This window comes from Ornithorhynchus anatinus, chromosome 7, assembly GCF_004115215.2.
Source record: "Ornithorhynchus anatinus isolate Pmale09 chromosome 7, mOrnAna1.pri.v4, whole genome shotgun sequence".
Taxonomy (NCBI): Eukaryota; Metazoa; Chordata; class Mammalia; order Monotremata; family Ornithorhynchidae; genus Ornithorhynchus; species Ornithorhynchus anatinus.
Genome location: NC_041734.1, coordinates 42,267,713 through 42,291,656, shown reverse-complemented (window position 1 = coordinate 42,291,656; position 23,944 = coordinate 42,267,713). Strand labels below are relative to the sequence as shown.

Sequence of the window (23,944 nt, the reverse complement as noted above, 5' to 3'; positions counted from 1 at the left end):
TATCTGCTCTGTGACCTTGGGCAAGTCACTTAACCTCTCTGAGCCTCAGTTACCTCATCTGTAAAATGGGAAAAAAAAACTGTGAGCCCCAGGTGGGAGAGGGACTGTGTCCAACCTGATTTATTTGTATCTACCCCAGTGCTTAATACAGTGCCTGCCACCTAGTAAGCGCTTAGCAGATGCCACAGATCTCATTAAAAACAAACAAAAACTCAGAGTGAGGATAATAATAATGTTGGTATTTGTTAAGCGCTTATTATGTGCAGAGCACTGTTCTTAGCACTGGGTTAGATACTGGTACTGGAGATGCATTATTTGCCTGTAGATATTGCTCTATGTTAACTAAAATTCCCCACGGTTTGGACACAAACACATGCAGTTTTCACTGTGGAATTGGAGTTTTCTCTTTGGAAATGCACATAAGCAGTTCTAGATCAGAGCAGAGCAATGCATTAACTAAATAATCAACAAGGTGCTTTATGACAAGGTGTGAATCCTCACTATGATATTTACATATAACAAACCTTGCTTTCCATTTTCAAGGTTTTCCTGCTACGGAATAGTAGCTTCTAAGTTTACAAACAGTATCAGTAAAATTTGCGGGAGTTTATGAGCATCTGGGCAAAGGGGCATTAACTCTGCACTAATGGATAAACTGCTCCAGAATACATGATTGATTCCACTTTCTTTTTTTCTCATTTCAAACACTGACGATGATAGTTTATAATATCAGGAATTCTAGTGATCCTCCTCCTAAAATCCCTGCACTTTTACAGTGGCCACAGAGGAAGAAGCAAACTGCCTTAGGAAGGTTTCTGTCACCATTTAGTAACTCAATTATTCATCCCCCTGATTTTGAGTCTCATTGCTATTGGTTGAACAGAAAAATCCTTCCCTGTAATTGCATATTTTTAAGGAGAGTGAAACTGTTTCAGTTCTGTCCTCAAGGCCATGTCCTTACAAATGCTATGAAATCCCAGACTCATCATCGTTAGTTTAGTCTTACCACGTACCAATGTCGTGGAGGCCATTGAAGAAGTCCAACACACCATTATCAAAATCTAAAATCTGAGGGACACCTAGAAACCAAAATTCAGGGGAACCAGAGGGTAGAAACAGTCACAGTGAGAGCACCACAATACCTGCAGCAATAAGACTCAAAGATATAAGGCTAGAAGAAATAAGCAATAAAATCCAGCTCTACTCATTTTTCCCTCCTGGGTATCAATCAGTTAACCATATTTATTGAACGCCCGCTGTGTGCGGAGCACTCTACTAAACACTTGGGAGAGTGCCTTAGAATTGGTAGACGTGTTCCCGGCTCACAGTGAGTTTAGCGTCTAGAGGGGGATACAGACATTAATATAGGTGGATAAAGTACAGTTACGCACATAGGGATATCAATAGACCAGCCCTTCGGAGCAGCACTCTCTTGTTTTTCTGGTAGGTGTCTCTTAGAAAAGGATTTGGGAGTTAAAAGGTTTAGGGTGAAAATGGGACAAATTTCCATCAGGTTTATCTGGGGCTGACATCACCCATTATGTGATTGGCATATGGCACTAACCATTCAATCAGTGGATGGTATTTATTCATTCACATTCGTTCAGTCAAATTTATTGAGCACTTACTGCCTGCAGAGCACCGTACTAAGCATTTGGAAAGTACAATTCAGTCATAAAGAGAGACAATCCCTGCCCACATCGAGCTTACAGTCTAAAAGGGGTGAGAACTTACTGAACTTATTTGTAATGTTGGTATTTGTTAAGCGCTTACTATGTGCAGAGCACTGTTCTAAGCGCTAGGATAGATACAGGGTAATCAGGTTGTCCCACGTGAGGGTCACGGTTAATCCCCATTTTCCAGATGAGGTAACTGAGGCACAGAGAAGTTAAGTGACTTGCCCACAGTCACACAGCCGACAAGTGGCAGAGCCGGGATTCGAACCCGTGACCTCTGACTCCCAAGCCCGGGCTCTTTCCAGCACTTACTGTATGCCGAGCACTGTACTAAGCCCTTGGAAAGTATTATCTATTAGATTTGGTAGAGGGGTCTCTGCTCAGGTCCCCCAAGTGCAAACAATGGAAGGGGTGAAATTAGTCCCTCATCTGCAAGGAATTTATAGTCTGCCGGGGGAGACAGGAATTAGAATAAATTATAGATAGAGGAAGTGGAAGAGTTATAAGAATATAAGTGCTGTAGGCCTGGGGTGAATATCAAAGTGCTTAAGGGGGACAGAGCCAAGTGTATAGACAATGTAGAAGGGAGGACTGATAGGGGAAACGAGGGCTTAGGGAAGGCCTCTTGGAAGAGTTGTGATTTTAAGAGCATCCCCCCCATCGTTTCTACATAAGTATCCGTTCCCCTTAGGGATGATTTTGTTTTGAAAGGAAAAGGGAGGTGATTAAAGAGATATTGGAACTTCAAGTGTTACCCACTGTTTCATTGTTAATGTCTTCTCTCCTAAAAGCTTGAGATCCTAAGCACACTAAAGAAGCAGCGTGGCTCAGTGGAAAGAACCCGGGCTTGGGAGTCAGAGGTCATGAGTTTGAATCCCTGCTCTGCCACCTGTCAGCTGTGTGACTGTGGGCAAGTCACTTAACTTCTCTGTGCCTCAGTTACCTCATCTGGAAAATGGGGATTAACCGTGAGCCTCACGAGGCACAACCTCATTATCCTGTATCTCCCCCAGTGCTTAGAACAGTGCTCTGCACAGAGTAAGTGCTTAACAAATACCAACATTATTATTATTATTATTGTTATTATCCAAAATGCACAAACATTCAAGTGGATTTCCAAATAGGGACTTCTTCAGTACAGGAACTGGCTTTAACTCAGAGACACCACCACGACTATAACTTGAATATTGAAACCAAGGTCTAGATTTGGCTCCTGGGAATGGGGACGGTGTGAGGGAGGATGGGAGGGGGGATTTAAGAGTACTACTGAATCAATAAAACAATCAGTGTATTTATTGAGAGCTCACTATGTACAGAGCCCTAACTAGGCACTTAGGAGAGTACAATAAAGCAGAGTTGGTAGAGAATATCTCTTTGGGATTCAGAATTTCTCCCGATAAAGCGCAGAACTCCAAAAATTCAGGGAAATGTGGGAGTTGGTGCAGTCTTTGTACAGTTGTTCTTCATTTCCTTCTAGGTTAAAACTCCTTGTGGGCAGGGAATGTTTCCACCAACTCTGTTATAGCGTACTTTCTCAAGACCCTTGTATCATGCTCTGTATACAATAAATGCCCCCAAACTACCAGTGATTGATAGATTTCCCTGCTCTTCTATTTTAGTGTGTTGCAGATTATCAATATCAGTATCAGCTGTATTTTACTGCTCATTTACACTTGTACAGTGTTCTGCACAGGGAGCTCAGTAAGTACCATTAATTGATGGATTGGGTATAGAACATTGTATTAGGCACCTGGGGTACATACAGAAGTCATTAAAAAAACCCCTGATCTCTGGCCCCAAAGAGGTCTGTGGCAGAGACAGTAGAAGATAATTATCAAAGATAAGATAAGCAAGGATAAGAATGAGATCATAGATGTAAATGAAGGTGCAGGGGAATTAATGAATGAGTAGCTGAATACATAAATGCTGAAAAGGGTGATTAAAATGGGCTGACAGGGAAGTGGGAGGATTAATCCGGGTGACTTCCTCTCATACGTTACTGTATAAAGGAATACAGAATATTTGGCTACGTCACCAAAAGCTGCAGAACATGACTATTGATGGATCAGCATGGCCTCGTGGAAAGAGCACGGGCTTGAAAGTCAGAGTACCTGCCACGTGACCTGGAGGAAGTCTCTTAGCTTCTCCTTGCCTCCGTTTCCTCATCTGTAAAATGGGGATCTAATATCTGTTCTCTCTCCTACTTAAACTGTAAGCCCCATATAGGACAGGAACTGTGTCCAGCCGGATTAATTAAGATCTCTCCCGCTGCTTAAAACAGTGCTTGTCACATAGCACTAAACAAATACAATAATATCATCATCGTCTTCTGGCTAATGTTGACTTAACTGCTGGATCAGAAGGAGGGAACCAGCTGCTAGAGTTGTGCCTAAAATGGTGGATTTTTACTTAAAGCCAGCAAAGACATTTTCCTGATTTATGGGAATCATTCTCCAGGAGAATAGCAGACGCTCAAGTTGCAGATCCACCTTTTCCTTGCCTTCTCTGATAATTAATGAAATTACTTTGATGAACTGATGTCTGAATTCACCATTAATGTAGATGAGGGACTAATTTCACCCCTTCCATTGTTTGCACTCGGAGGACCTGAGAACCTACTAATTAGCCAAGGAAAACAAATTTCGATTTCATTCTGGGAGTTCTGCTTGGGGTAAAGGCAAAACTTCCTGATTATCATCCACAGTTTCCCTTCCCACTAGGGACCTGCCTGTCCCCGGAGACAATGATGAATAGGGAAGAAAGCAAGTGACCCTCATGTCTCGATTGTGATTGGAATGGAGTTTTCTCTTAATTCCCCTGGGGTCCCCCAAGGAAGCCACCGGATCTTTCTTGAAGCAGGCTAAAAGCCCAACTTTGAAACAGTCTTTCCTCCTCAAATTTCGAACAGGTCTCTGTCTCTATTCCTTCGGAGGCGGGGACGTTCTATGCTATAACTGTACAACTCCCTTTCCTCTATCTCTGTTTCTCTCTCCCTCTCGCCCTTCCTCTTCTCTCTCTCTGCCTCTCACCTCACTCTTCCTTCTCATTCTATTCTTCCCTTTTCCCTTTTTGCCTTTTCCACCTAACCCGCCCTCTCCCCCCTAGTCTATGCCCCTCTCCTCCCCCATCCCTCCCCCCCTCTGGATTTAATCTACAGCAAGAGGACTCACAGCACCTTTTTGACTAGTTCTCCAGTTCTCCACAACGAGAGGTCCTTTTTCAAGCTTCCACCATCGCAACCCCCTCCCCTCCCCTTCCCCACGGGAGACCAAAGACCGAGAGGTAGGCTAGCGTCCGCTAACTCATTACCACTTTCACTTCATCGAGAGGCCCAGGAGACTGACTGACTGTAGCTCCGCTTTCCCACCAGCCCACTCTCAGCCCGCCTGAGCCCCACCCTGTCGCCTCCCCCTCGTCCCCCTCCGGCTGGCCCTGGCTGCCTTTCTTTAGTTTTGCTTTGCAGCACCATGTTGTGATGTGAGCGGTGAACTGTGATGCCGGCTGCCGTCCGCCAGGGCACGTGTTTGGAGGCCCCGGGGTGGAACTCACCTGGTTCTTTTGCAGGGCGTTCGTGTACCTCAGCAACCTGCTCTACCCGGTGCCCCTCGTTCACCGCGTGGCCATCGTCAGCGAGAAGGGAGAAGTGAAAGGATTCCTGCGGGTGGCCGTCCAGGCTATCTCAGGTACCTGGAGGGCCGGATCCCCCTTGGCAACGGCAGGGTGGCGCGGCTCCCGTCCTCAATTGCTCCTTGGACCGGCAAGGCTCCTTGGACCGTTTAGCGAGAGCGCTTTCCCGTGTGCAGAGCACTGTGCGGTGCACAGTGCTTAGAACAGTGGCTGGCACACGGAAAGCGCTTAACAAATACTATTATTATTATTCCAAGTGCTTGGAAGAGCACACTATAACAGAGTTGGTGATCACGTTCCAAGGTGGCTATTTGGCTAAAAGTCCTCTGGAAACCCTCATTTGAAAGTAAAGGTTTCTATTTCGCATCACTTCGCCTTAAAAAACAAGCGTCGGGCCTCACTTACGTGTTCCGACTTCTCTTTTAGTTCTCGTTCTTTCGGGCAGGCCCCGAGGCGAGGGAACTCACTCAGGGGGACCTGGTGGTAGCTGGGAGGGAGAGGGTAAAGGAGAGGGGGACAGATAGGAAGAGGACTCCCATGTTAACCTCCTTCACTCCCTCCAGACCCAGCAGGAGGCCCTGGTGGGGTGAGGCCCAAGATGGTAATAGTTATAGTATTAATATTATTTTAATATTATTTATTGTGAGTTCATTGTGGCAGGGAACATGTCTACCAACTCTGTTTTATTGTTATATTGTACTCTCCCGGGTGTTTAGTACAAATGCTCTACACACAGTACGCACTCAATTAATATGACTTATCGATTGATTGATCATCCTGTCTCTGGCCTGGAACGCCCTCCCTCTTTATATCCGACATACGATCGCTCTTCCCACTTTTTACGTCTTATTGAAGGCACTCCCATCTGCATTGCCTTTGTTCTTGGATTTATTCACCTCTCCCTCAGCCCCACGGCACTTGCGTACATATCAATAATTTATATTAATGTCTGTTTCTAGACTGCAAGCTCAGTGCGGGTAGGGAATGTGTCTACCAACTCTTTTATATCGTACTCTCCCAAGGGCATAGTACAGTGCTTAGCACACAGTTAATGGTCAGTAGATATGATCGACTGATTGATTATAAACAATGTCCTAAATACTGGGTAGGACGGAGGGAATTAGACGTGGCCCATGGCCTTCAGAGTTCTCACCAACTCAAAACAAAAAAGAGGGGGAGAAGTGGTGACAGATAAACAGGAGAGTCATGATTACTGTGTCACCTTTGCCTAAGACTTGAAGCCACCAAGATGCCCAGGTCTTTTCCCTTCACCAGCACTCCATCCCTGACTTGGAAGGAGGATAGTGTGCTCTGCAGAAGATTCGATCTCTTTCCATAACTGCTCCTGCATAGGCTTGCTTTGATCCACAGATGATCACCCTGGCTCAGATTGACCTGGAACTTAAATCTCGAATACTACGCTTTCTCCTTAGCCAGCTTTTGAAAGTCCTAGAGATCTTCCTCTAGAGAAAGCACTTGACAACGGAGCACTTGGGAAAACAGACAGATGGTGATACTCATTGAGCATCCTAGTGTATGAGGGGCCATTAGGTCAATAAAATGCTCATTTCCATCAGCTGAGTGAGCAGCACAATGACAAGAAGAGTGATAAATTTGCCAGCTACTCATGCCTGGCTTTTCTAACGTTAATTAATAGAACTCCCAGCTTCCCAGATGACTCACTTTGTGCATTTGCTAAGGCAGACCCTATACCTTCACCCCATTCTGGCTGTATAACCTTCAAATTCATAAGCTATGTGAATTCAAGCCTTCTAAGGCTTGGCTCTTTGGGACAGAGCTGGTTCACCTTTTGCAAGCTATGGGCCACAACAGAAGTAAGAGTATCTTGGGAGAGCAAAACCCTCTCCACTAAAAAATCCAGCAAAATTAGTTCATTCATTCAGTAGTATTTATTGAGGGCTTACTGTGTGCAGAACACTGTAAATTAATCTGAATTGATTTATGAAGTACTTAATTTTGCAGCTCCCATAATAAATATTTTAAGTCCATCCTATCAAATGATTCTTTACTATGAATTAGTGTGACTTAGTGTGAAGTTTGGTACTAATTGCTCTTTTCCATCTATATAAGTCCCTAATATAAAATGGAATAGACTAAGTAAAATTAAATACCTCAAAAGTAATTAGAAGACTAGAAAAGCATCAGGAGCCAAGTGAAAGAACCAACTTGATACGAACATATAAAGGATAACAGCAACAATTGACATAATAGTCAAAATGCTTCTTTAATGAGCCAAACCTTGGACTAGGATGGAGTCGTCTGGAATACAAATCGTATCCTATAAAAATGAAATTACTTTCCAGTTATTTTTCTATATGCTACTTCGGAATATCACCAATAAATGCTAATTACTTAAAATTTAAATGGCCACAAGTTGGAGGCATCAACTAAAAAGTTGAAAATGCTCACCGGATATAGTTAGTGTCATAACTGACAGTCTTCAATTTTATATAACAATAGTATTTAATAATCACCTTCTCTGTGCAGACCACCAAAGGAAGAGCTTGGAAGAATACAATGGAGTTGTAGATAAGATCCCCACCCTCAAGGAGCTTATAGTCTAGCAGAGGAAGCAGACGCCACAATTATTTTTATAAATATATTTATGGCGAGAGAGAGGCAGAAAGAGAGAGGCAATAGAGTTTAAAAATATGGACATAAAGTGCTGCGGGGACAAGGGGAGGGGAGCTTATATTTCACTGTTTGTACCTCAGGGATACTTCATGCACTATTAGCATGTACCTACCTGTTAAACAAATGGACACCCGTTGACAATTGCAGAATTGTGTCTCCCTCCTCCTCGATGAGGGTTAAATCTTTTGAGAGTCACGTGCTTCTACTAAACTGAGGACTTGCACCAATAACTTACCAACCTAGCCCCTGCCAATGCCGCCTGCCTTTAGACACAGACTCAGTCAGTCAAGTATTTATGGACTGACTTTTTTACTAAGCACCCGGGAGGCTCCTATCACTACATTAGGCTGTGGGATCACGCGTTCAAAAACAGATCCCTCCTTGCTCTCCGGGAGTTTACAGTCTAAAAGGGAAATGAGATTCCTTGATGCAGAAGGTGATGATATATCGCTGGAGGACTGTGAACAGAGGCATAACGGGGTTGAATTTCTTCTTTCAGCGGATGAAGAAGCCCCGGATTATGGCTCAGGTGTCCGGCAGTCAGGAACAGCCAAAATTTCCTTCGACGATCAACATTTTGAAAAGGTACAATATGAAATGTGATCTCAGCAAATACCTGTGTGGTTCTTTCTCTCTAGTTTTTTTTTAACTGGTACCATAAAGAGACTCCCTTGTTTCATCTCAATTTCTCTTCTTGAACTTATTAAAATGGAACTGAGATTTCCCTTCTGAAAATATATCATCTTCCACCCCAAAGTGACCAAGTACCAAGTTGCTGCTGAAGGCTAGTATGATGACAAGTTAAGCTGAAACATTTGGAGAAAAGGCATAATTTACAGAAGTTAATATTATAGATAATTTAGTATTCGTGGAAACTTTTATGAGGAAACGTAGTTTTTTCTGTTTAGCAAATAGGAAAAATAAACGTGCTAGGAGTCGGAAAGAATAATATTGGAGTGATAATAATTGTGGTATTTGTTAAGTGTTTACTATGTGCCAAGCACCATACTAAACACTGGGCTAGGTACAAGGTAATCAGATCTAGTCCTGGCTCCATCACTTGTCTGCTGTGTGACCTGGGGCAAATTACTTAACTTCTCTATGCCTCAGTTTCTTCACCTGCAAAATGGGGATTCACTCCCTGTTCTCCCTCCCCCTTAGACTGTGAGCCCCATGTAGGGCAGGGACTGTGTCTGAAACGATTATACTGTATCTACCCCAGGGCTGAGTATAATGTTCGACACAAAATAAAGCACTTAACAAATACCACAGGGTATTATAATTTATCAGTCGTGGTATTTATTAAGCACTGAATATGTGCCAGGCGCTGTACTAAGCACTGGGGTAGATACAGGGACACAGTCCCCATTTTATAGATGAGGTAGCTGAAGAACAGAGAAGTAAAGGGACTTCCCCAAGGTCACACAGCAAACAAGCGGTGGAGTCGGAAGTAACGTGGCTCAGCGGAAGGAGCATGGGCTTTGGAGTCAGAGGTCATGGGTTCGAATCCCAGCTCTGCCACTTGTCAGCTGTGTGACTGTGGGCAAGTCACTTCACTTCTCTGTGCCTCAGTTATCTCATCTGTCAAATGGGGATTAAGACTGTGAGCCCCACGTGGGACAACCTGAGTCCCCTGTGTCTACCCCAGCTCTTAGAACAGTGTTCTGCACATGGTAAGCGCTTAACAAATACCAACATTATTATTAACCCTTGTCCTTCTGTCTCCCAGGCCTAAGCCCTATTCACTAGGCCATACTGCCTCTCCTCTTATTATTATATTGCTGTGTGTATGCGAATAATCTCTATTGCTTGTGAATGCTTGTAAGGAATTCACCCTTTATCTCCTTTAAATTTACAATGACTACTTATGTACAGGCTTGAACCTTCTCCTTGAGCAGTTTCAGAGATGGCTAGATTGTCTTCCCTGAACTGATAGAGGCTCAGTGTGGACATCTTGCTGCTATTATTCTGCAGCTGGCATATCCTATGCCCGTGGTCCCCTGGATAGAAGCCCTGTGGCTTGGAAATGGTTCACATAAGCCTAGAATGAAAGTCTAGTATTGCAGTGATGGATTTGGAGAATCTTTCTTGGCCCATTTCTAATATTTCCACTTACTCTTCCTTGTCTTCAAGAAGTAATAATGTTAAAAGAGATGGATTGGTCTCGAAATGGCTCCAGGAAGAAAATCATGTAGTAGCTGATGTGATTAATACGTTGGGAGCCCATAATGTTAATAACTCTATGGACTGCAAGTCTCCATAGTATGATATCCGGAACACAGACCAATATTTTGAGACGATGGCTGGGTTTGTGGGTCTATCTATCATTCGAACAGATTGGATTCAATGACTGTGTAATTGCTGTGCTGCTAAATGAGCTCTGAAATCTAGAGAACGGTCATCCATGGAAACTTCTATTCCCCCTTTTTTCTCTCATCTAACGACCTCAGAATAGAATTGGCCACGGTGGCTGGGGGAGCTTGTCGCTGTTCCATCTAAATGAGGACAATTGATTTCCAAGAGAAATAATTAGATGGTGGCCAGTTTGACTGGTTCAGGGTGATGAAGCGAACCTCCCACTTTGAATTGCAGAAAGTTAGAGAGTTAGAAAATGGAATCAACACCCGAAAAGTCCACAGGCAAACCTTCTACCCTTCAGATTGGAGAGCGGCTCTTGCGAACACATAGCGGGTCTCTCCTAGCGGCCCTGGGCAGCATCTTGCCGATATTCAGATCTCAGTTTCCTCTTTTCCCACTTGTCTTTGATCTCTTGCAGTTCCAATCCGAATCCTGTCCCGTGGTCGGAATGTCTCGTTCGGGGACCTCCCAGGAGGAGCTGCGCATTGTTGAAGGCCAGGGACAGATCACTGACTTAGGACCTACTGCGGATGAAGTGAACAATAATACCTGTGCAGGTAAAGGGAGGACGTCCCCAACCTGGAGAGTGTAGGAGGGAGAGGGTAGGCATGGGGGAGCCGTGAAACTCCTGAGACATTCAACTCTTCAACTCTCCAGGCTCTTTTTCTTTTTAATCTTATATGCTTACTACATGCCAGTCAACATACTAAGCACTGGGGTAGATACAAGGTAAGTAGGTTGGACTCGGTCCGTGTCCCATGTGAGGCTCACAGTCTTATTCCCCATTTCTCAGATAATAACAATGATAATAATATTAATTGTGGTCATTTATTAAGCACTTTCTATGTCCCAGGTACTGTACTAAGCGCTGGGGTAGACAGGAGCAAATCAGGTTGGACACACGTAGGGCTCATAGTCTTAATCCCCAATTTACAGATAAGGTACCTGAGGCCCAGAGAGGTTAGGTGATGCCCAAAATCACACAGCAGAAAAGTGGTGGAGCTAGGATTAGAACCCAGGACCTATGACTTGCAAACCCATGGTCTTTCCACTAGGCCATGCTGCTTCTCTTTCTTATATGTGCTGTGCACAGTCATGAGGCAGTTGTTTGAAGGCCCTGATTCTAATCCTAATCTTGTATAAAAATAGGGACTCTTAGGAAAGGAGAGTCCAGTCATTCTAAGCCTAGGAATAAACCCCTCCTCTCACGAGCCCAGTATGAGGCATGAGATGGAAAATGTAAAGAATGCTTAGAGGATCTTTGCTGTTACCATCTTCACATCATCAAAAAGTACTCATTTTCTAGGATATAAGCTTTATTGCTTAGTTGTAAATTCTTTGAAGGACAGGGCCTGTGTTTCTTACTCAATTTTAGTTCCCTAATTCAATCAGAAGTAATTATTGAGCACCTACAGTGTGCAAAGAACCAAACTAGGCATCTGAGAGAGTAGATGTCAAAGTGCTTAAGGGGAGCTATCAGGTAGGAAGAACATAAATTAACCAGGGAAGCCCTCCTGGAGGAGATGTGATTTCAGGATGGCTTTGAAGATGGGGAGACCTAGCACCTGCCAGATGTGAAGGGGGAGGAAATTCCAGGCAAAAGGGAAGGTGTGAGCAAGAAGCCGTTTGTGGGAGAGACGAGAACACAGCAATGAGTCAGCACTGACCTAAGCCCTAGGGTGAATCACAGAAGAAGACATGATCCCTGCCTTCAGTATAAAATAACTCAAAAGGATAAAATCCACGAACATGAAAACAGAACAGAAATTCAGTTACACCATAGACTTCAAATGCCAGGGGCCTAAGAGCCAAAGAACAGAGCTACGTACTCAGAATGTATGGTCCTCTACGTAAGTAAATTATTTTGATATTGGCTCTCCACTTTCAGTGACTCCTGAAGATGTTCTCTTGGATAGCCCTGAGAAAAATGTCATGGACGGTCCCCTGGAAGCAGCTCTAGAGCATCTTAAGCTGGGAAGCATTTTCACCTTCCGCGTGACAGTCCTCCAGGCCTCCAGTATCTCAGCAGAATATGCCGATATCTTCTGCCAGTTCAAGTGAGATATCACTCTCCTGCTTCCCTGTTCCTTGGGTTCTTAATTTTGGTTTTTTGCTTGCATTTCTCTTGGGTTTCTCAGCATTCCCTTACTGCCCCTTCTTCAGTCCAGTCTGAACAAAGAACTCTGCCTCTGACGTTTCCCCACGGTGGTGTTTATGGAACATCGGCTGTCTGTAAAGCATTATGCCGACCCCTAACGTGTGAAGATCATCGATAAAACTCAACCCATTTGTCCACTGAGATCTGGATTCTTTCACCCTAGCCATTAATGTCTCTTCACACTCCCAGGTCATACGCTCATTCTTTTCAGTCAGCAGAATCCTCTTAAAAATATTGATTGTCTTCTGTTTACAGTTTTATCCACCGACACGATGAGGCCTTTTCCACAGAACCTTTGAAAAACACAGGAAGGGGCCCTCCTCTTGGATTCTACCACGTCCAGAATGTAAGTTAGCACTTATCTCTTGAACCGGTAATAGATACTTTTTGGCTTCAAAGAACAAAGGGCCACCAGTGGGAACTCATGAATTCTTCCAAATTTTCCATACTCTCTTCTTCATTAATTAATGTATCTGTCCAACCATCACCTGGACAAATCTGGATGGATCACGATATCCCACCAGGTGTTGGGCCTAGTCGTCTGTCCTTGTGAGGGGACAGTTTCTTAAAAAAGAACTCTGGTAAAATAAAATCAGTGAAAGAATGGGGCGAAAGAGCTACTTCCATGAGGTGGGAGGGAAAACTTTCACTTTAAATTTCCAGGGCTTTTTGCTTCTGACAGAGAAGTAAAGCTTAAAGCTCACTTTAAGAGATTTTGCACATCAGATGGCTCGGATCTGAATGTGGCAGGCCTACTGACCAATGGCATTTGGCAGAACATAGAAGATAATGACTCAAATGGTCAGAGGATATAAACCAAGCTATGTTCTGGCAGACTGCATCCGTGATTGGCACGTGAGGCCCAGAATTGAAGTTGTGGGGAAATACTTGTCAGTCCGGCGATTTGATTCTCAACCCCAAGTTACCATCGAGTCATTTTTTCTTTTTTTAAAAAAAAGCAAGACCTATTCTTCATTCATTTACTCTCCATCTGTGTTTTAGATTGCAGTTGAGGTCACCAAGTCCTTTATTGAATACATTAAGAGCCAACCGATCGTATTTGAGGTATTTGGACATTACCAACAGCATCCTTTCCCCCCTCTCTGCAAGGATGTTCTCAGGTAAGTCGGCCCCAGAGTTGGAAGCTATCTGGTAACTAAGGCCGTTAGTAGTTGAGACGATTGGCCTGTAGCTCAGAAATTGGAGTTGGAAGAGTCTTAAGGTTTCTTGTTGAAAGTATGAAAATGCAAATATTTTATGAGGGAGAAGAACCCAGCTCCTTTAAAATTTTAAATAGATGACAATGGTATTCTTTTCGTTCTCCTTTGTATTCTTTTCTTCACTGAGAATTAGGCTGTAAGCTCACTGTGGGCAGGGAGTGTGCCTGTTTACTGTTGTATTCTACTCTACCAAGTGCTTAGCACAGTGCTCTGCACACAGTAAACGCTCAATAAATACGATTGAAATGCAATTGAATGCATAGGCTCTATGGAGAGCATGTGTGTCGACATGTTTCTGTATCACATTTCAATGGATGGGGCATGTTAAAATAATAGAAGGCAGCAGAACATCTAAACTGCTGCTGTCTGTGAATTTAAGTCAAGAGTCCATAAGCAAAGCAATTTGAAGAACCCATTTTATGACACCAGGTAGCAAAACTTCTGATGATGCCACAGACCTGTTGCCCGCTAGGAGATGGCAGCCAAAGACATAACAGCCTGTCATAGAGCAATTATGAATGGAGGGGCTGTCCTAGATTAGAGGCTCAAGAAAATCATCTCACCAGAACGGAAAAAAGAAAACACTTCTAGGCAGTGAGTGTTTCAAAGGCCAATATTAATAAACACACACATGCACATGCAAGCATACACAGAAAAACAGCAACAACCTGAACACACGCTATCAGGAGCATAATCTTCAAATCCAAAAAGACAGCTAGCGTATATGTATGTTTGTACCCGACAGCCCTTCCGGGTTAAGGTTTTTCTTAACCATTTGAAGGGGCTGTTGAGTCCAAGAAGAGGTTTCTGTAAGAAATGAAATAGGAAGTAGATTTGAAGGAGAGGGAGAAGGTGGATGGGAAGAGGAAGAACATTTCCAATTATGCACTGGTATAGAAAAATGGAATCGGGCATGAGGAGCTGGCAACGAGCCCTTTGAATATTCTTGTGAGAAATGTAATTGAAACGATCTGTGTCTATGACTGACCTTTTTTTTCTCCAAGGTTTCAAGATGCCAGTTTTTGCCATACAAATCTCTTCTTTCTCTACAGCCCCCTGAGACCATCACGCCGCCATTTCCCTCGGGTCATGCCTCTATCCAAACCAGGTTGGCAACAGCTATGTCTCTATTTATGTTAAAGTCCTGGTTCTTCTGAGTGTTTGGGAGACTCAGAGATTCTTGTTAAGCTTGTTGATCTTTGCGTTATTATTTCGATCCGGTGCCCTAGTTGGAATTGGAGAGAATGATTAGCTCGGTAGTTTAATTGCTGTTTCCGGATGATTTTCCCCTAGTGGCTAAAGGCTCCTTATTTTACTCATTTATTTGTTTATGACATTCGTTAAGTGTGAATGGTGAGCAGAGGATTTTTCTAAGTTCTTAGGAAAGGGACAAAGGTATTGGTTTAGACAGAGTTCCTGGCCCACGGGGTTTGTAGGAAGAGGAAAAGCAAATGTACTGGGAAAGAAGTAACGGATTATTTCAGCAGGAAGAACAATCCCATAAGCACAACCAAGATAGTAGGTCAGCAGAAGCAGCATAACCTAGTAGAAAGAATGTGGATCTGGGAGTCAGAAGGACCTGGGTTCTGACCCCGGCTCCGCCACTTGTCTGCTGTGTGACTTTAGGCAAATCACTTCACTTCTCTGTGACTCGATTATCTCTTCTGTAAAATGGGCACTACGACTGTGAGCACTATGAGGGACAAGGACTGTGTCCAACCTAATTAACTTGTATCTACCCTAGCGCTTAGAACGGAGCCTGGCACATAGTAAGCGCTTAAAAATATACCCCCCCCCCCCGAAAAAAAAGATCTCTTCGGGCTCTTTACTTGCTATATTCAGCCCATTCTAGAAAATGTCAGCTTGACTGTCATCGTACCCACCCTAAGTCTACGTCTCTTCCTAGTCTCTGGGCCAGTCAAACCGGTCAGTGTCTTGGAAATAAACAAACCATCTAAGAGTGTGACCTTTAAATCTTCAGCTTTGCATTCTAAAGCTTGGGGGATCTTGGGGATTAATAGGAAATGACTATCGATATAGAAGACGGTACATCAAGAGAATAAAGAAATACAAAAGAACCTACCAAGAGTTTTGCATGTGAGGGTTTCCGTACCGGAGAACTGACTGCGGGGAATTCGCCAGCTTGGTACTGGAAATTATAGCTCCGTTAAGAAGGTATAGAAGCAAAATAATCCTGAAGTGCTCTCATCTCATGGCCGTCAGGTGGTAGAGAAGCAGCGTAGCTCAGTGGAAAGAACATGGGCTTGGGAGTCAGAGGTCGTGGGCCCGAATCCCGCCCCTGCCACTTGGCAGCTGTGTGACTGTGGGCAAGTCACTTCACTTCTCTGGGCCTCAGTGACCTCATCTGTAAAAGGGCGATTAAGACTGTGAGCCTCACGTGGGACGACCTGATTCCCCTGTATCTCCCCCAGCGCTTAGAACGGTACTCTGCACATAGTAAGCGCTTAACAAATGCCAACATTATTATTATTATTATTACTTGGGATTTTAGAGCACGGTCATTTTTATAATTAGTCCCGGAGCAGGCTGTAAGGCATAACAGTACCCAGCAATCCTTGTGATTATTCACAAGAATAAAAATTTTTGGATTTTCTATTGCTGAATCACCCTCGTAAGAAAAGAAATCCGAGCTACCATGCGTGTCTTGTGTATGTGAGTATGTGTTGCGCATGCCTAGATGCGCATTTGTCGGTCATAGATCGTATGGTTCTTTAGGGTGGAAACTTAAATTTCCTACAAGGCTCCAAGTTTTTCAAGGCTGTTTTCACGCTTGACAAGGTTGTTTTAATTTTATTAATTTTCAATGGAAAATTGTGTTCTTCACTTAACTGCTCTGGACAAGGAACTCTTTAATGCCTGGTTTAGAACAGTGTTTGGCACTTATTAAGCGCTTAACAAAAGCCGCAGTTATTATTATCGGCCTGCTTTGGCACTGACATCAGGAACCAATAACGTCGGCACAGCCATCTAATGGGCAAAGAGCATTTCAAGTTTTTCCTTTCCTCCCCGCACCCCCAAGCCTGTCCCCCTACCCCACTGCTGTCCTGGATGGGCCCTCTAGTACTTCCTTGAAGTCCAGGTAGCTTTGCAGGAGCGTGAGGGGTCTGAAAGAGAGAAGCTGGGAAATTTCAGGCCTGGCAGGCTCCCAGAATTGCTGCTTCTCTTTCTCTGGTGTGAAAAAGCACACAGGAGAAGCAGCGCGGCTCAGTGGAAAGAGCCCGGGCTTTGGAGTCAGAGGTCATGGGTTCGAATCCCGGCTCGGCCACTCGTCAGCTGTGTGACTGTGGGCGAGTCACTTCACTTCTCTGGGCCTCAGTTGCCTCATCTGTAAAATGGGGATGAAGACTGTGAGCCCCACATGGGACAACCTGATTCCCCTGTGTCTACCCCAGCGCTTAGAACAGTGCTCGGCACATAGTAAGCGCTTAACAAATACCAACATTATTATTATTAAAAAGCGGGCTTCTGGCATGAGCTGTTTGGTTTAACAAACGAAAACTTCTTCTCCCACAAGGACTGTTCTCAGTTCCATCTGGGCTCCAGCTTCTTTATCAGAGATCAAATTTAACTTGCAAATCCTGGAAGTTCTTTTGAAGATCAACGACTGTCAGTTAAACCCTCTCACCAGCCAAACAGGAGCCTTGCCCCAGGAAGCTTTCTCCAGGAATAAATCCTGGTCTTTGGACAGCTGCCTAATTCTTTTCAGCCATTCCATGCTAATTAGCAAAAATTAGCACTCCCAGCACGTCCCCCTTTCACCAGGTTGGAAACAAGGGCTGCTGCTATCGGGTCTGTTGAGAAACATATAGATTCTGTAAATACTTTTTCACTTGACCACAGAATGAAATAAACCCTGATCCCTTCCATTTTTTCACCCGTATGCTTCTCCTCTTGTTTGCTCCTGACCTTCGACATATTCAGAGGTATCAGATTAGACTTGCCCGAGTCATCAAACGCCTGCTTTCCTGGCTGGCAGTGTTGCTTGATCTGTGGGCGTTCTTTCCTCATTTGCCAAATTAAGAGCTCAGAAAATGAGAGATGTCCATGGCAGTGGAAATAAAGAGTAGCGGCATCTGTCAGGTTAAGCATCCATCTCAAGGATATTTTTATTATCATTATTGTTTTTGTTGTCTTTATTATATCCGTTAAGCACCTATGTGTCCAGCACTAATCTTGCTTGCTTAGAGGCAAGTTAATCTTGTTGGACACTGTTCCTTTTCCCCCGGGGGGGGGGGGCTCACATTCTTTTTCCCCTTAATAATAATGTTGGTATTTGTTAAGCGCTTACTGTGTGCAGAGCACTGTTCTAAGCGCTGGGGGAGATACGGGATCATCAGGTTGTCCCACATGGGGCTCCAAGTTTTAATCCCCATTTTTACAGATGAGGGAACTGAGGCCCAGAGAAGTTAAGTGACTTGCCCACAGTCACACAGGTGACAAGTGGCAGAGGCCGGATTCGAACTCTTGACCACTGACTCCCAAGCCTGGGCTCTTTCCACTGAGCCACGCTGTCACTTCTTTTATCTTTTTGGTTTAGAGTTTGAGTTCTTTGAGGTGTAAGAAAATAGGAGAGCTGCTTGGGGTGAAGTGAGCAGCAGAGCTGACCCGTGGCCTGTTATTTGAGCCTCAACCTGATGTTCCCGAGATTTAAAACGGAGTCCCCCTTGGGACAATAGGAAGTAATTTAATCGTTATTATTGCTATCGTCGTCATTATAAATAATAGTGATGATAATTTATTCTTACGATAATAATCATTTGGGTATTCGTTAAGCATTTACTATGTGCCAGGTACTATACAAGCAGTCGGGTAGGTACAATACAATCTCCCGCTTGACATTCCAATAATCATAATAATAATAATGTTGGTATTTGTTAAGCGCTTATGTGCCAAGTAGTGTTCTAAGCGCTGGGGTGGATACAGGGCAATCGGGATGTCCCATGTGAGGCTCAGTCTTAATCCCCATTTTGCAGATGAGGTAACTGAAGCACCGAGGAGTTAAGTGACTTACCCAAAGTCACACAGCTGACAGGTGGCGGAGCCGGGATTAGAACCCATGACCCCCGAGTCCTAAGGCCGTGCCCTTTCCGCCGAGCCACGCTGCTTCTCACTCACCGGCACAGTGTCTGAATCCGTGTGGGTTCGGATCCTTGCAGTGCACTAAGATGTAAATGTTTGCTGGTTTTTTGTTCATTTTTATTCCTTTCGGCCGCTCCAAGATGAAGAAAAGTGCCGTCAGTTGGTTAAGCATCTGCTGCCGGACACAGTGGACGGCTCACTGCTGGATGTGGTCTCTCAGCGTGCCCTCAGTGCTGCCAGCGTGGCCTCCCTCCTTCTGCTCAGCGAGGCGAAGGAGTCCAGCCCCCGGCCCTTGCAGCCTGTAATGAACGGGGTTGTAAGAAAGGCCCAGAGACCTGGTTGGTGTTGGAAAAGAGCCATGGCACCTGCCCCTCTTTCTCGGGGGTCTTTCCATGTATCTTCTCTGAGAAATGCTTCCTCTCAGTGTTTTTTGAGACTTCTGGAGTGCTACCTGTCACTCTGTTCCTCTCCAGTCTGAACTTTCCCCTGGGCTTGCTTTCATTCTGGATTTAAAGACCTAACTGAGCCTAAACTTAATTTCCTCTCACCTCACTGGCTGGATCTGGTCTCCCAAGTGCTGGCTTCCTGCTTGGACGAGTGTGTGATGTGGTTCTTCCTATTTCTTCTCCCCGGTCTACCTGATCCCCATCTACATCCCACGGAGCTAGTGGGAGTTGGAGGGCCAGCGTACAGACAGATGAATTCACCAGACTTCAGTCCTCCCAGGGACCTTGCTCACCAATTGGAAAGTAGAAATCCTCTTTTGGGTGAAGCTACCCAAAGCCGGGCAGAATCAATCCATCAGTTGTATTTATTGCATGATTCCTGTGGGCAGAATACTGTACTAAGCACTTGGGAGAGTACAGTAGGACAGAGTCGGTAGACACATTCCCGGCCCACGTGAGCTTACAATCTAGAGGACTAGCTCACGGTCACATGTTTTGTTCAGTGGTTTGATTTTTTAGGTCAGTGCTCGCTGTCTCTGTGTGCTGACCTTGTCACTCACAAGTGCAAGGTGTCCATCCGCTATGAACACACCTGGGTCCTTCTGAATACTCCCTATCAGGAAAGCTCTTCTCTCCAGAAGTCTAGGTTTCAAAATTCCCAGGCATAAATGTCTGCTATGACCATTTAGACACTTTGCAAATTTGGCGCATCACGGTTTAATACATTTAATTTCGGGGAAAATTTTGTTTTCAACCTTTTCCCTCGGGGCTGTGGATCAAAATGCAGAAGCAGAGGAAAGGGAAATTCCACCTATTCCAGGAAGATTTCTCTGATCAAGTTTTCTTCTCCCCAGATCATATTTCCCTTATTATCGTCTCAGCACTTTTGCGCACTCTACTTCTGGGCATGCCAATTTTATACTTATGTTTACATACTCTACTATTTGACCATTTCTTCCTCCTACTTGTAAAGTATTTTATGTCCGCCTCCCCTGCTAGATTGTAAACTCCTTGTGTGCCGAGATCATTTCTTTTGCTTCTCTGTCAAACTCTCCCAAGTGCTTAGGAGTGTTCTGCAATAGTAGTGGAAGTAATATTATTAATTGTGACTCTAGCGGGTGCCAAGCATTACCTAAACGTTTGGGAAAATACGGCACAGGGAAGTGACGCATTCCCTTCCCTCCCCAGAATTTTACAGTCTGATGTGGGAGACGGACATCAAACTTGTTACAGCAAGAGAAAGAAAAATAATTCAGTGTGCAGCGTACAATCAAATCAACATATAAGCATAATGCCGAAGATGGATGCAAAAAAATGTACAGATGCTAGAAATGGCTGGTAGTTTGGAGACCTAGGAGTTATGCAGGGAAGGCTTGTTGGAGGAGGGGGGATTTTAGGACGGTTTTGAGTACGGAGAGGGTTGCGGTCTGATGGGTTTAAGAGGAGAGGGAGTTCTAGGGCCAAGGAACAGAATAGGTGAAGGGTTGGAAGTAGGAGAGTTGAGCGCAAGGTATTGCCAGACATTTAGCTTAGCAGGAATGAAGAGCGGGAATAATCTTTCCCCTCTAGTCTGGAAACTCCCAGTGGGTCTGTAGATTGTATCTACCGTACTCTACTGTATTGTACTTGTCCAAATGTTTATCTCTGTACACTAAGCCCACAGTAAGTGCTCAGTAAATACCTCTGATTGATTGAGTAGTGGCTGAAAAGAGCAAATATTTACGATTGGGAGAGTCAGAGAGTAAGTACTCAATTAATATGATTTAAAGGCTTAAAGTCTAAGATAGCTAAGTAATTTATATTTAATTGAGGAACGTGTTTGGAGAAAATCTTTTTTTTAAAAGGAAACTTTATTAAAAAGTTAGAGGATAACTTCTATCCTCTATCAGTATGTTTAACCCATAAAAAAGAGGAAAGGCGGATTAAAAACGGAAACTTTTCATTCATTCAATCGTATTTATCGAGCGCTACTGTGTGCTAGGCATTGTGCTAAGTGTTTGGGAGAGTACAGTTCAGCAACAACCAGGTACATTCCCTTCCCACAGCGAGCTCAAAAATCTAGAGGGGGAGACAGACATTAATAAATATAAATAAATCAATCAATAAAATAAATACACTTTTGCTCATCTGATTTGCTCATAGTGATATCAACCACTGTATTGGGGAGCCAGATATTTTGACTATCATCTAGAAGTTTTTGGGCGAGTACAACTCAACAACAAACAGCTACATTCCCTTCCCACAACGAGCTCACAAATCTAGAGGGGGAGACAGACATTAATAAATGTAAATAAATAAATGAATAAAGTAAATACACTCTTTGCTCATCCGATTTGCTCACGGTGATATCAACCGTTGTAACGGGGAGCCGGATATTTTGAGTGTCATCTAGGGGGCTTTTCTTTCTCTAAGCCCACCTCATCGTCAGCGGGAAGATGTTCTGTGAGGTGGTAAGCAAAGAGAATGGTTCTTGGGCAGGGTATGATTGCTGAGCTAATTGATCTAAGTGCATCATAAAGACGGAGGGCGGGAAGAACGACAGGCTGAGATGGCATCAACGAGAGCGAGTTCTCTGCCCCGAATAGCAAAGCATCTCTAGCCTCCTAGAGATCCAATTCTGAGCAGCATGTGGGCCTCTTCTGAAGGATCGCTAGCCACCTTTCCCTTCTCACGTGTCGTATCCGTCCTGCCCGGTGTGTGAACGTCAGGGTTGTTGTCGTTCTCCTTCTAATTCAGAGTGGGGGATCTTCAAGCATCATTTCCAGCTGTGGAAGGAGCTCAGCAATACTTTTTCTTACCTGGTGCATGCCGCAAGATAGATTGGGTGGCTTTAGTCGGGCTTGCAATTTCCTTTCTGTCGAAGCTAGAATGGGGGGAACTGACAGGTACCGCTGTTTGTTTTGCCTTTCTTTTAAAAGTCTCTTTTTCGGTCCCTCTTCCAGTCCCTGCGACAAAGCTGAGTACTTTAACCCGACCTACGGCTGGACCCTGTCACTGCAAATACGACTTAATGGTGTTCTTTGAGATCTGTGAGCTGGAGGCCAATGGCGAGTGAGTTCTGTTTTACATTTGGCCAAGACCCTAAATAGACCTTGGAAAAAAATTTAAGTGGCCTTTGGGGTAGAGCTGGAGCTGGTTGAAGTCTCCTTCCAAACACGAACGGCGCCTAATAAAAAACGTGAGACTTTGGAGAAATTTCCCGGAATGCTTCTCAGGTGAGGTTAGGCCGCCTTGTTCATCCAGACGTGGTGATCTGAGAAGATGCCCGGGATCCGATCTGGAGCAGTTAGAGGGAGAGAAAAAGGATCTCTCATTCTGGGAAGCAGTGTGGCTTAGCGGAAAGAGCATGGGTCTGGGAGTCCGAGGCCCTGAGTTCTAATCCCAGATGTGCCACTTGACTGAGGTGTGATCTCGGGCAAGTCACTTCGGTTGTCTGTGCCTCAGTTCTCTCATCTGCCAAACAGAGATTCACTACCCGTGCGCTCTCCGACTTGCCCCGTGAGCCGCCTGTAGTATCTGATTTTCCTACGTCTATCCTAGCGCTTGGTTCAGTGCTTGGCGCAGATAAGGTTTAACGGATGCCACGGTTAATTAATCCATTGATATGCCACCTAGCTCAGGTCACAAAAGTTGCACAGGGCCAGGCAAAGAGTAAAGCAAATCAATCGAGGTATTTATCGAGCGCTTAGTGAGTGCAGAACAGTGTACTAAGCGCTTGGGAAAATACAGGGTGTCGGTGTTGGCAGACAACTCACAGTCTACAGGACGAGTTTACAGTCTAAAGGGGCAAAGGGGCAAATGTCACCCTTGCCAGATACTCAAGATGACAATCAGAACGTGCTCCATCCTGTTCCTGGCAGGATGGACGTAATAATAATAATGTTGCTATTTGTTAAGCTCTTACTCTGTGCAGAGCACTGTTCTAAGCGCTGGGGTGGATACAGGGTCATCGGGTTGTCCCACGTGAGGCTCACAGTTAATCCCCATTTTACAGATGAGGTCACTGAGGCACAGAGAAGTGAAGTGACTTGCCCACAGTCACACAGCTGCCAAGTGGCAGAGCTGGGATTCGAACCCATGACCCCTGACTCCCAAACCCGGGCTCTTTCCACCGAGCCACGCTGCTTCTCCCGACGTAATGCGAGAGCACCGAGGGCATTAATGCCCTCTAAGAGTCAGCTCCTCTAGGCTACCCATTCTGGTAGGCCCCATTAGTGCTGGGTTCGGCAGGATGACACTAAAAAAGAAAAAAGTGACTTCACAATGATCGAAGCTGTAAATTTCCTCAGAGACTGAAGAGGACAGCCAAGCAGACTGGGATCTCCTCCCGGAGAGCCTTCCGTTACATGATTTCGTGTCACTTCCATTAGGAAGAGGAGCGCCCTCTCCATAGGCCAAGTTGTTTTGTCTTCTGTTTAAGCAGAAGCTGACATCTTTTCCCTCAGAACGACCCTCCGCATTGCAGGTGACCCCTCCGAGTGATTTTACTTTTCTATTTCTTAGCGAGCCGATGAGAAACTTGAGAAGCAGCTGCCCTAGAGGAAAGAACACGGGTCTGGGGCTCAGGAGGCCCGGGAAAACACTCCAGCTCTGCTATTAGCCTGCTGTGTGACCTCGGGCCAGTCACTTAACCTCTCTGTGCCTCAGTTTCCTCCTCCTTTAATTTAATCCTTTAATGAGGATTAAAAACCCAATCTCCCTCCC

General features: G+C 44.6%; 1 protein-coding gene across 24 annotated transcripts in view; it reads left to right on the top strand.

Moving 5' to 3' along the window:
* Positions 1-23,944, top strand: part of KIF1A (kinesin family member 1A) — a 158,995-nt gene that overhangs the window by 94,194 nt on the left and 40,857 nt on the right. For 16 of the 24 annotated variants that reach the window (XM_007669272.3, XM_001513735.4, XM_001513790.4 and 13 more), the window contains 8 exons: positions 5,241-5,359; positions 8,458-8,543; positions 10,735-10,873; positions 12,205-12,373; positions 12,730-12,820; positions 13,477-13,595; positions 14,747-14,802; positions 22,183-22,291. In XM_007669272.3, the coding sequence (XP_007667462.1) occupies positions 5,241-5,359; positions 8,458-8,543; positions 10,735-10,873; positions 12,205-12,373; positions 12,730-12,820; positions 13,477-13,595; positions 14,747-14,802; positions 22,183-22,291 (888 nt within the window). Of the gene's footprint in view, positions 1-5,240; positions 5,360-8,457; positions 8,544-10,734; positions 10,874-12,204; positions 12,374-12,729; positions 12,821-13,476; positions 13,596-14,698; positions 14,803-22,182; positions 22,292-23,944 lie in introns of all 24 variants that reach the window. The other 8 variants (XM_007669296.3, XM_007669283.3, XM_016228024.3 and 5 more) reach the window with 1 other exon arrangement.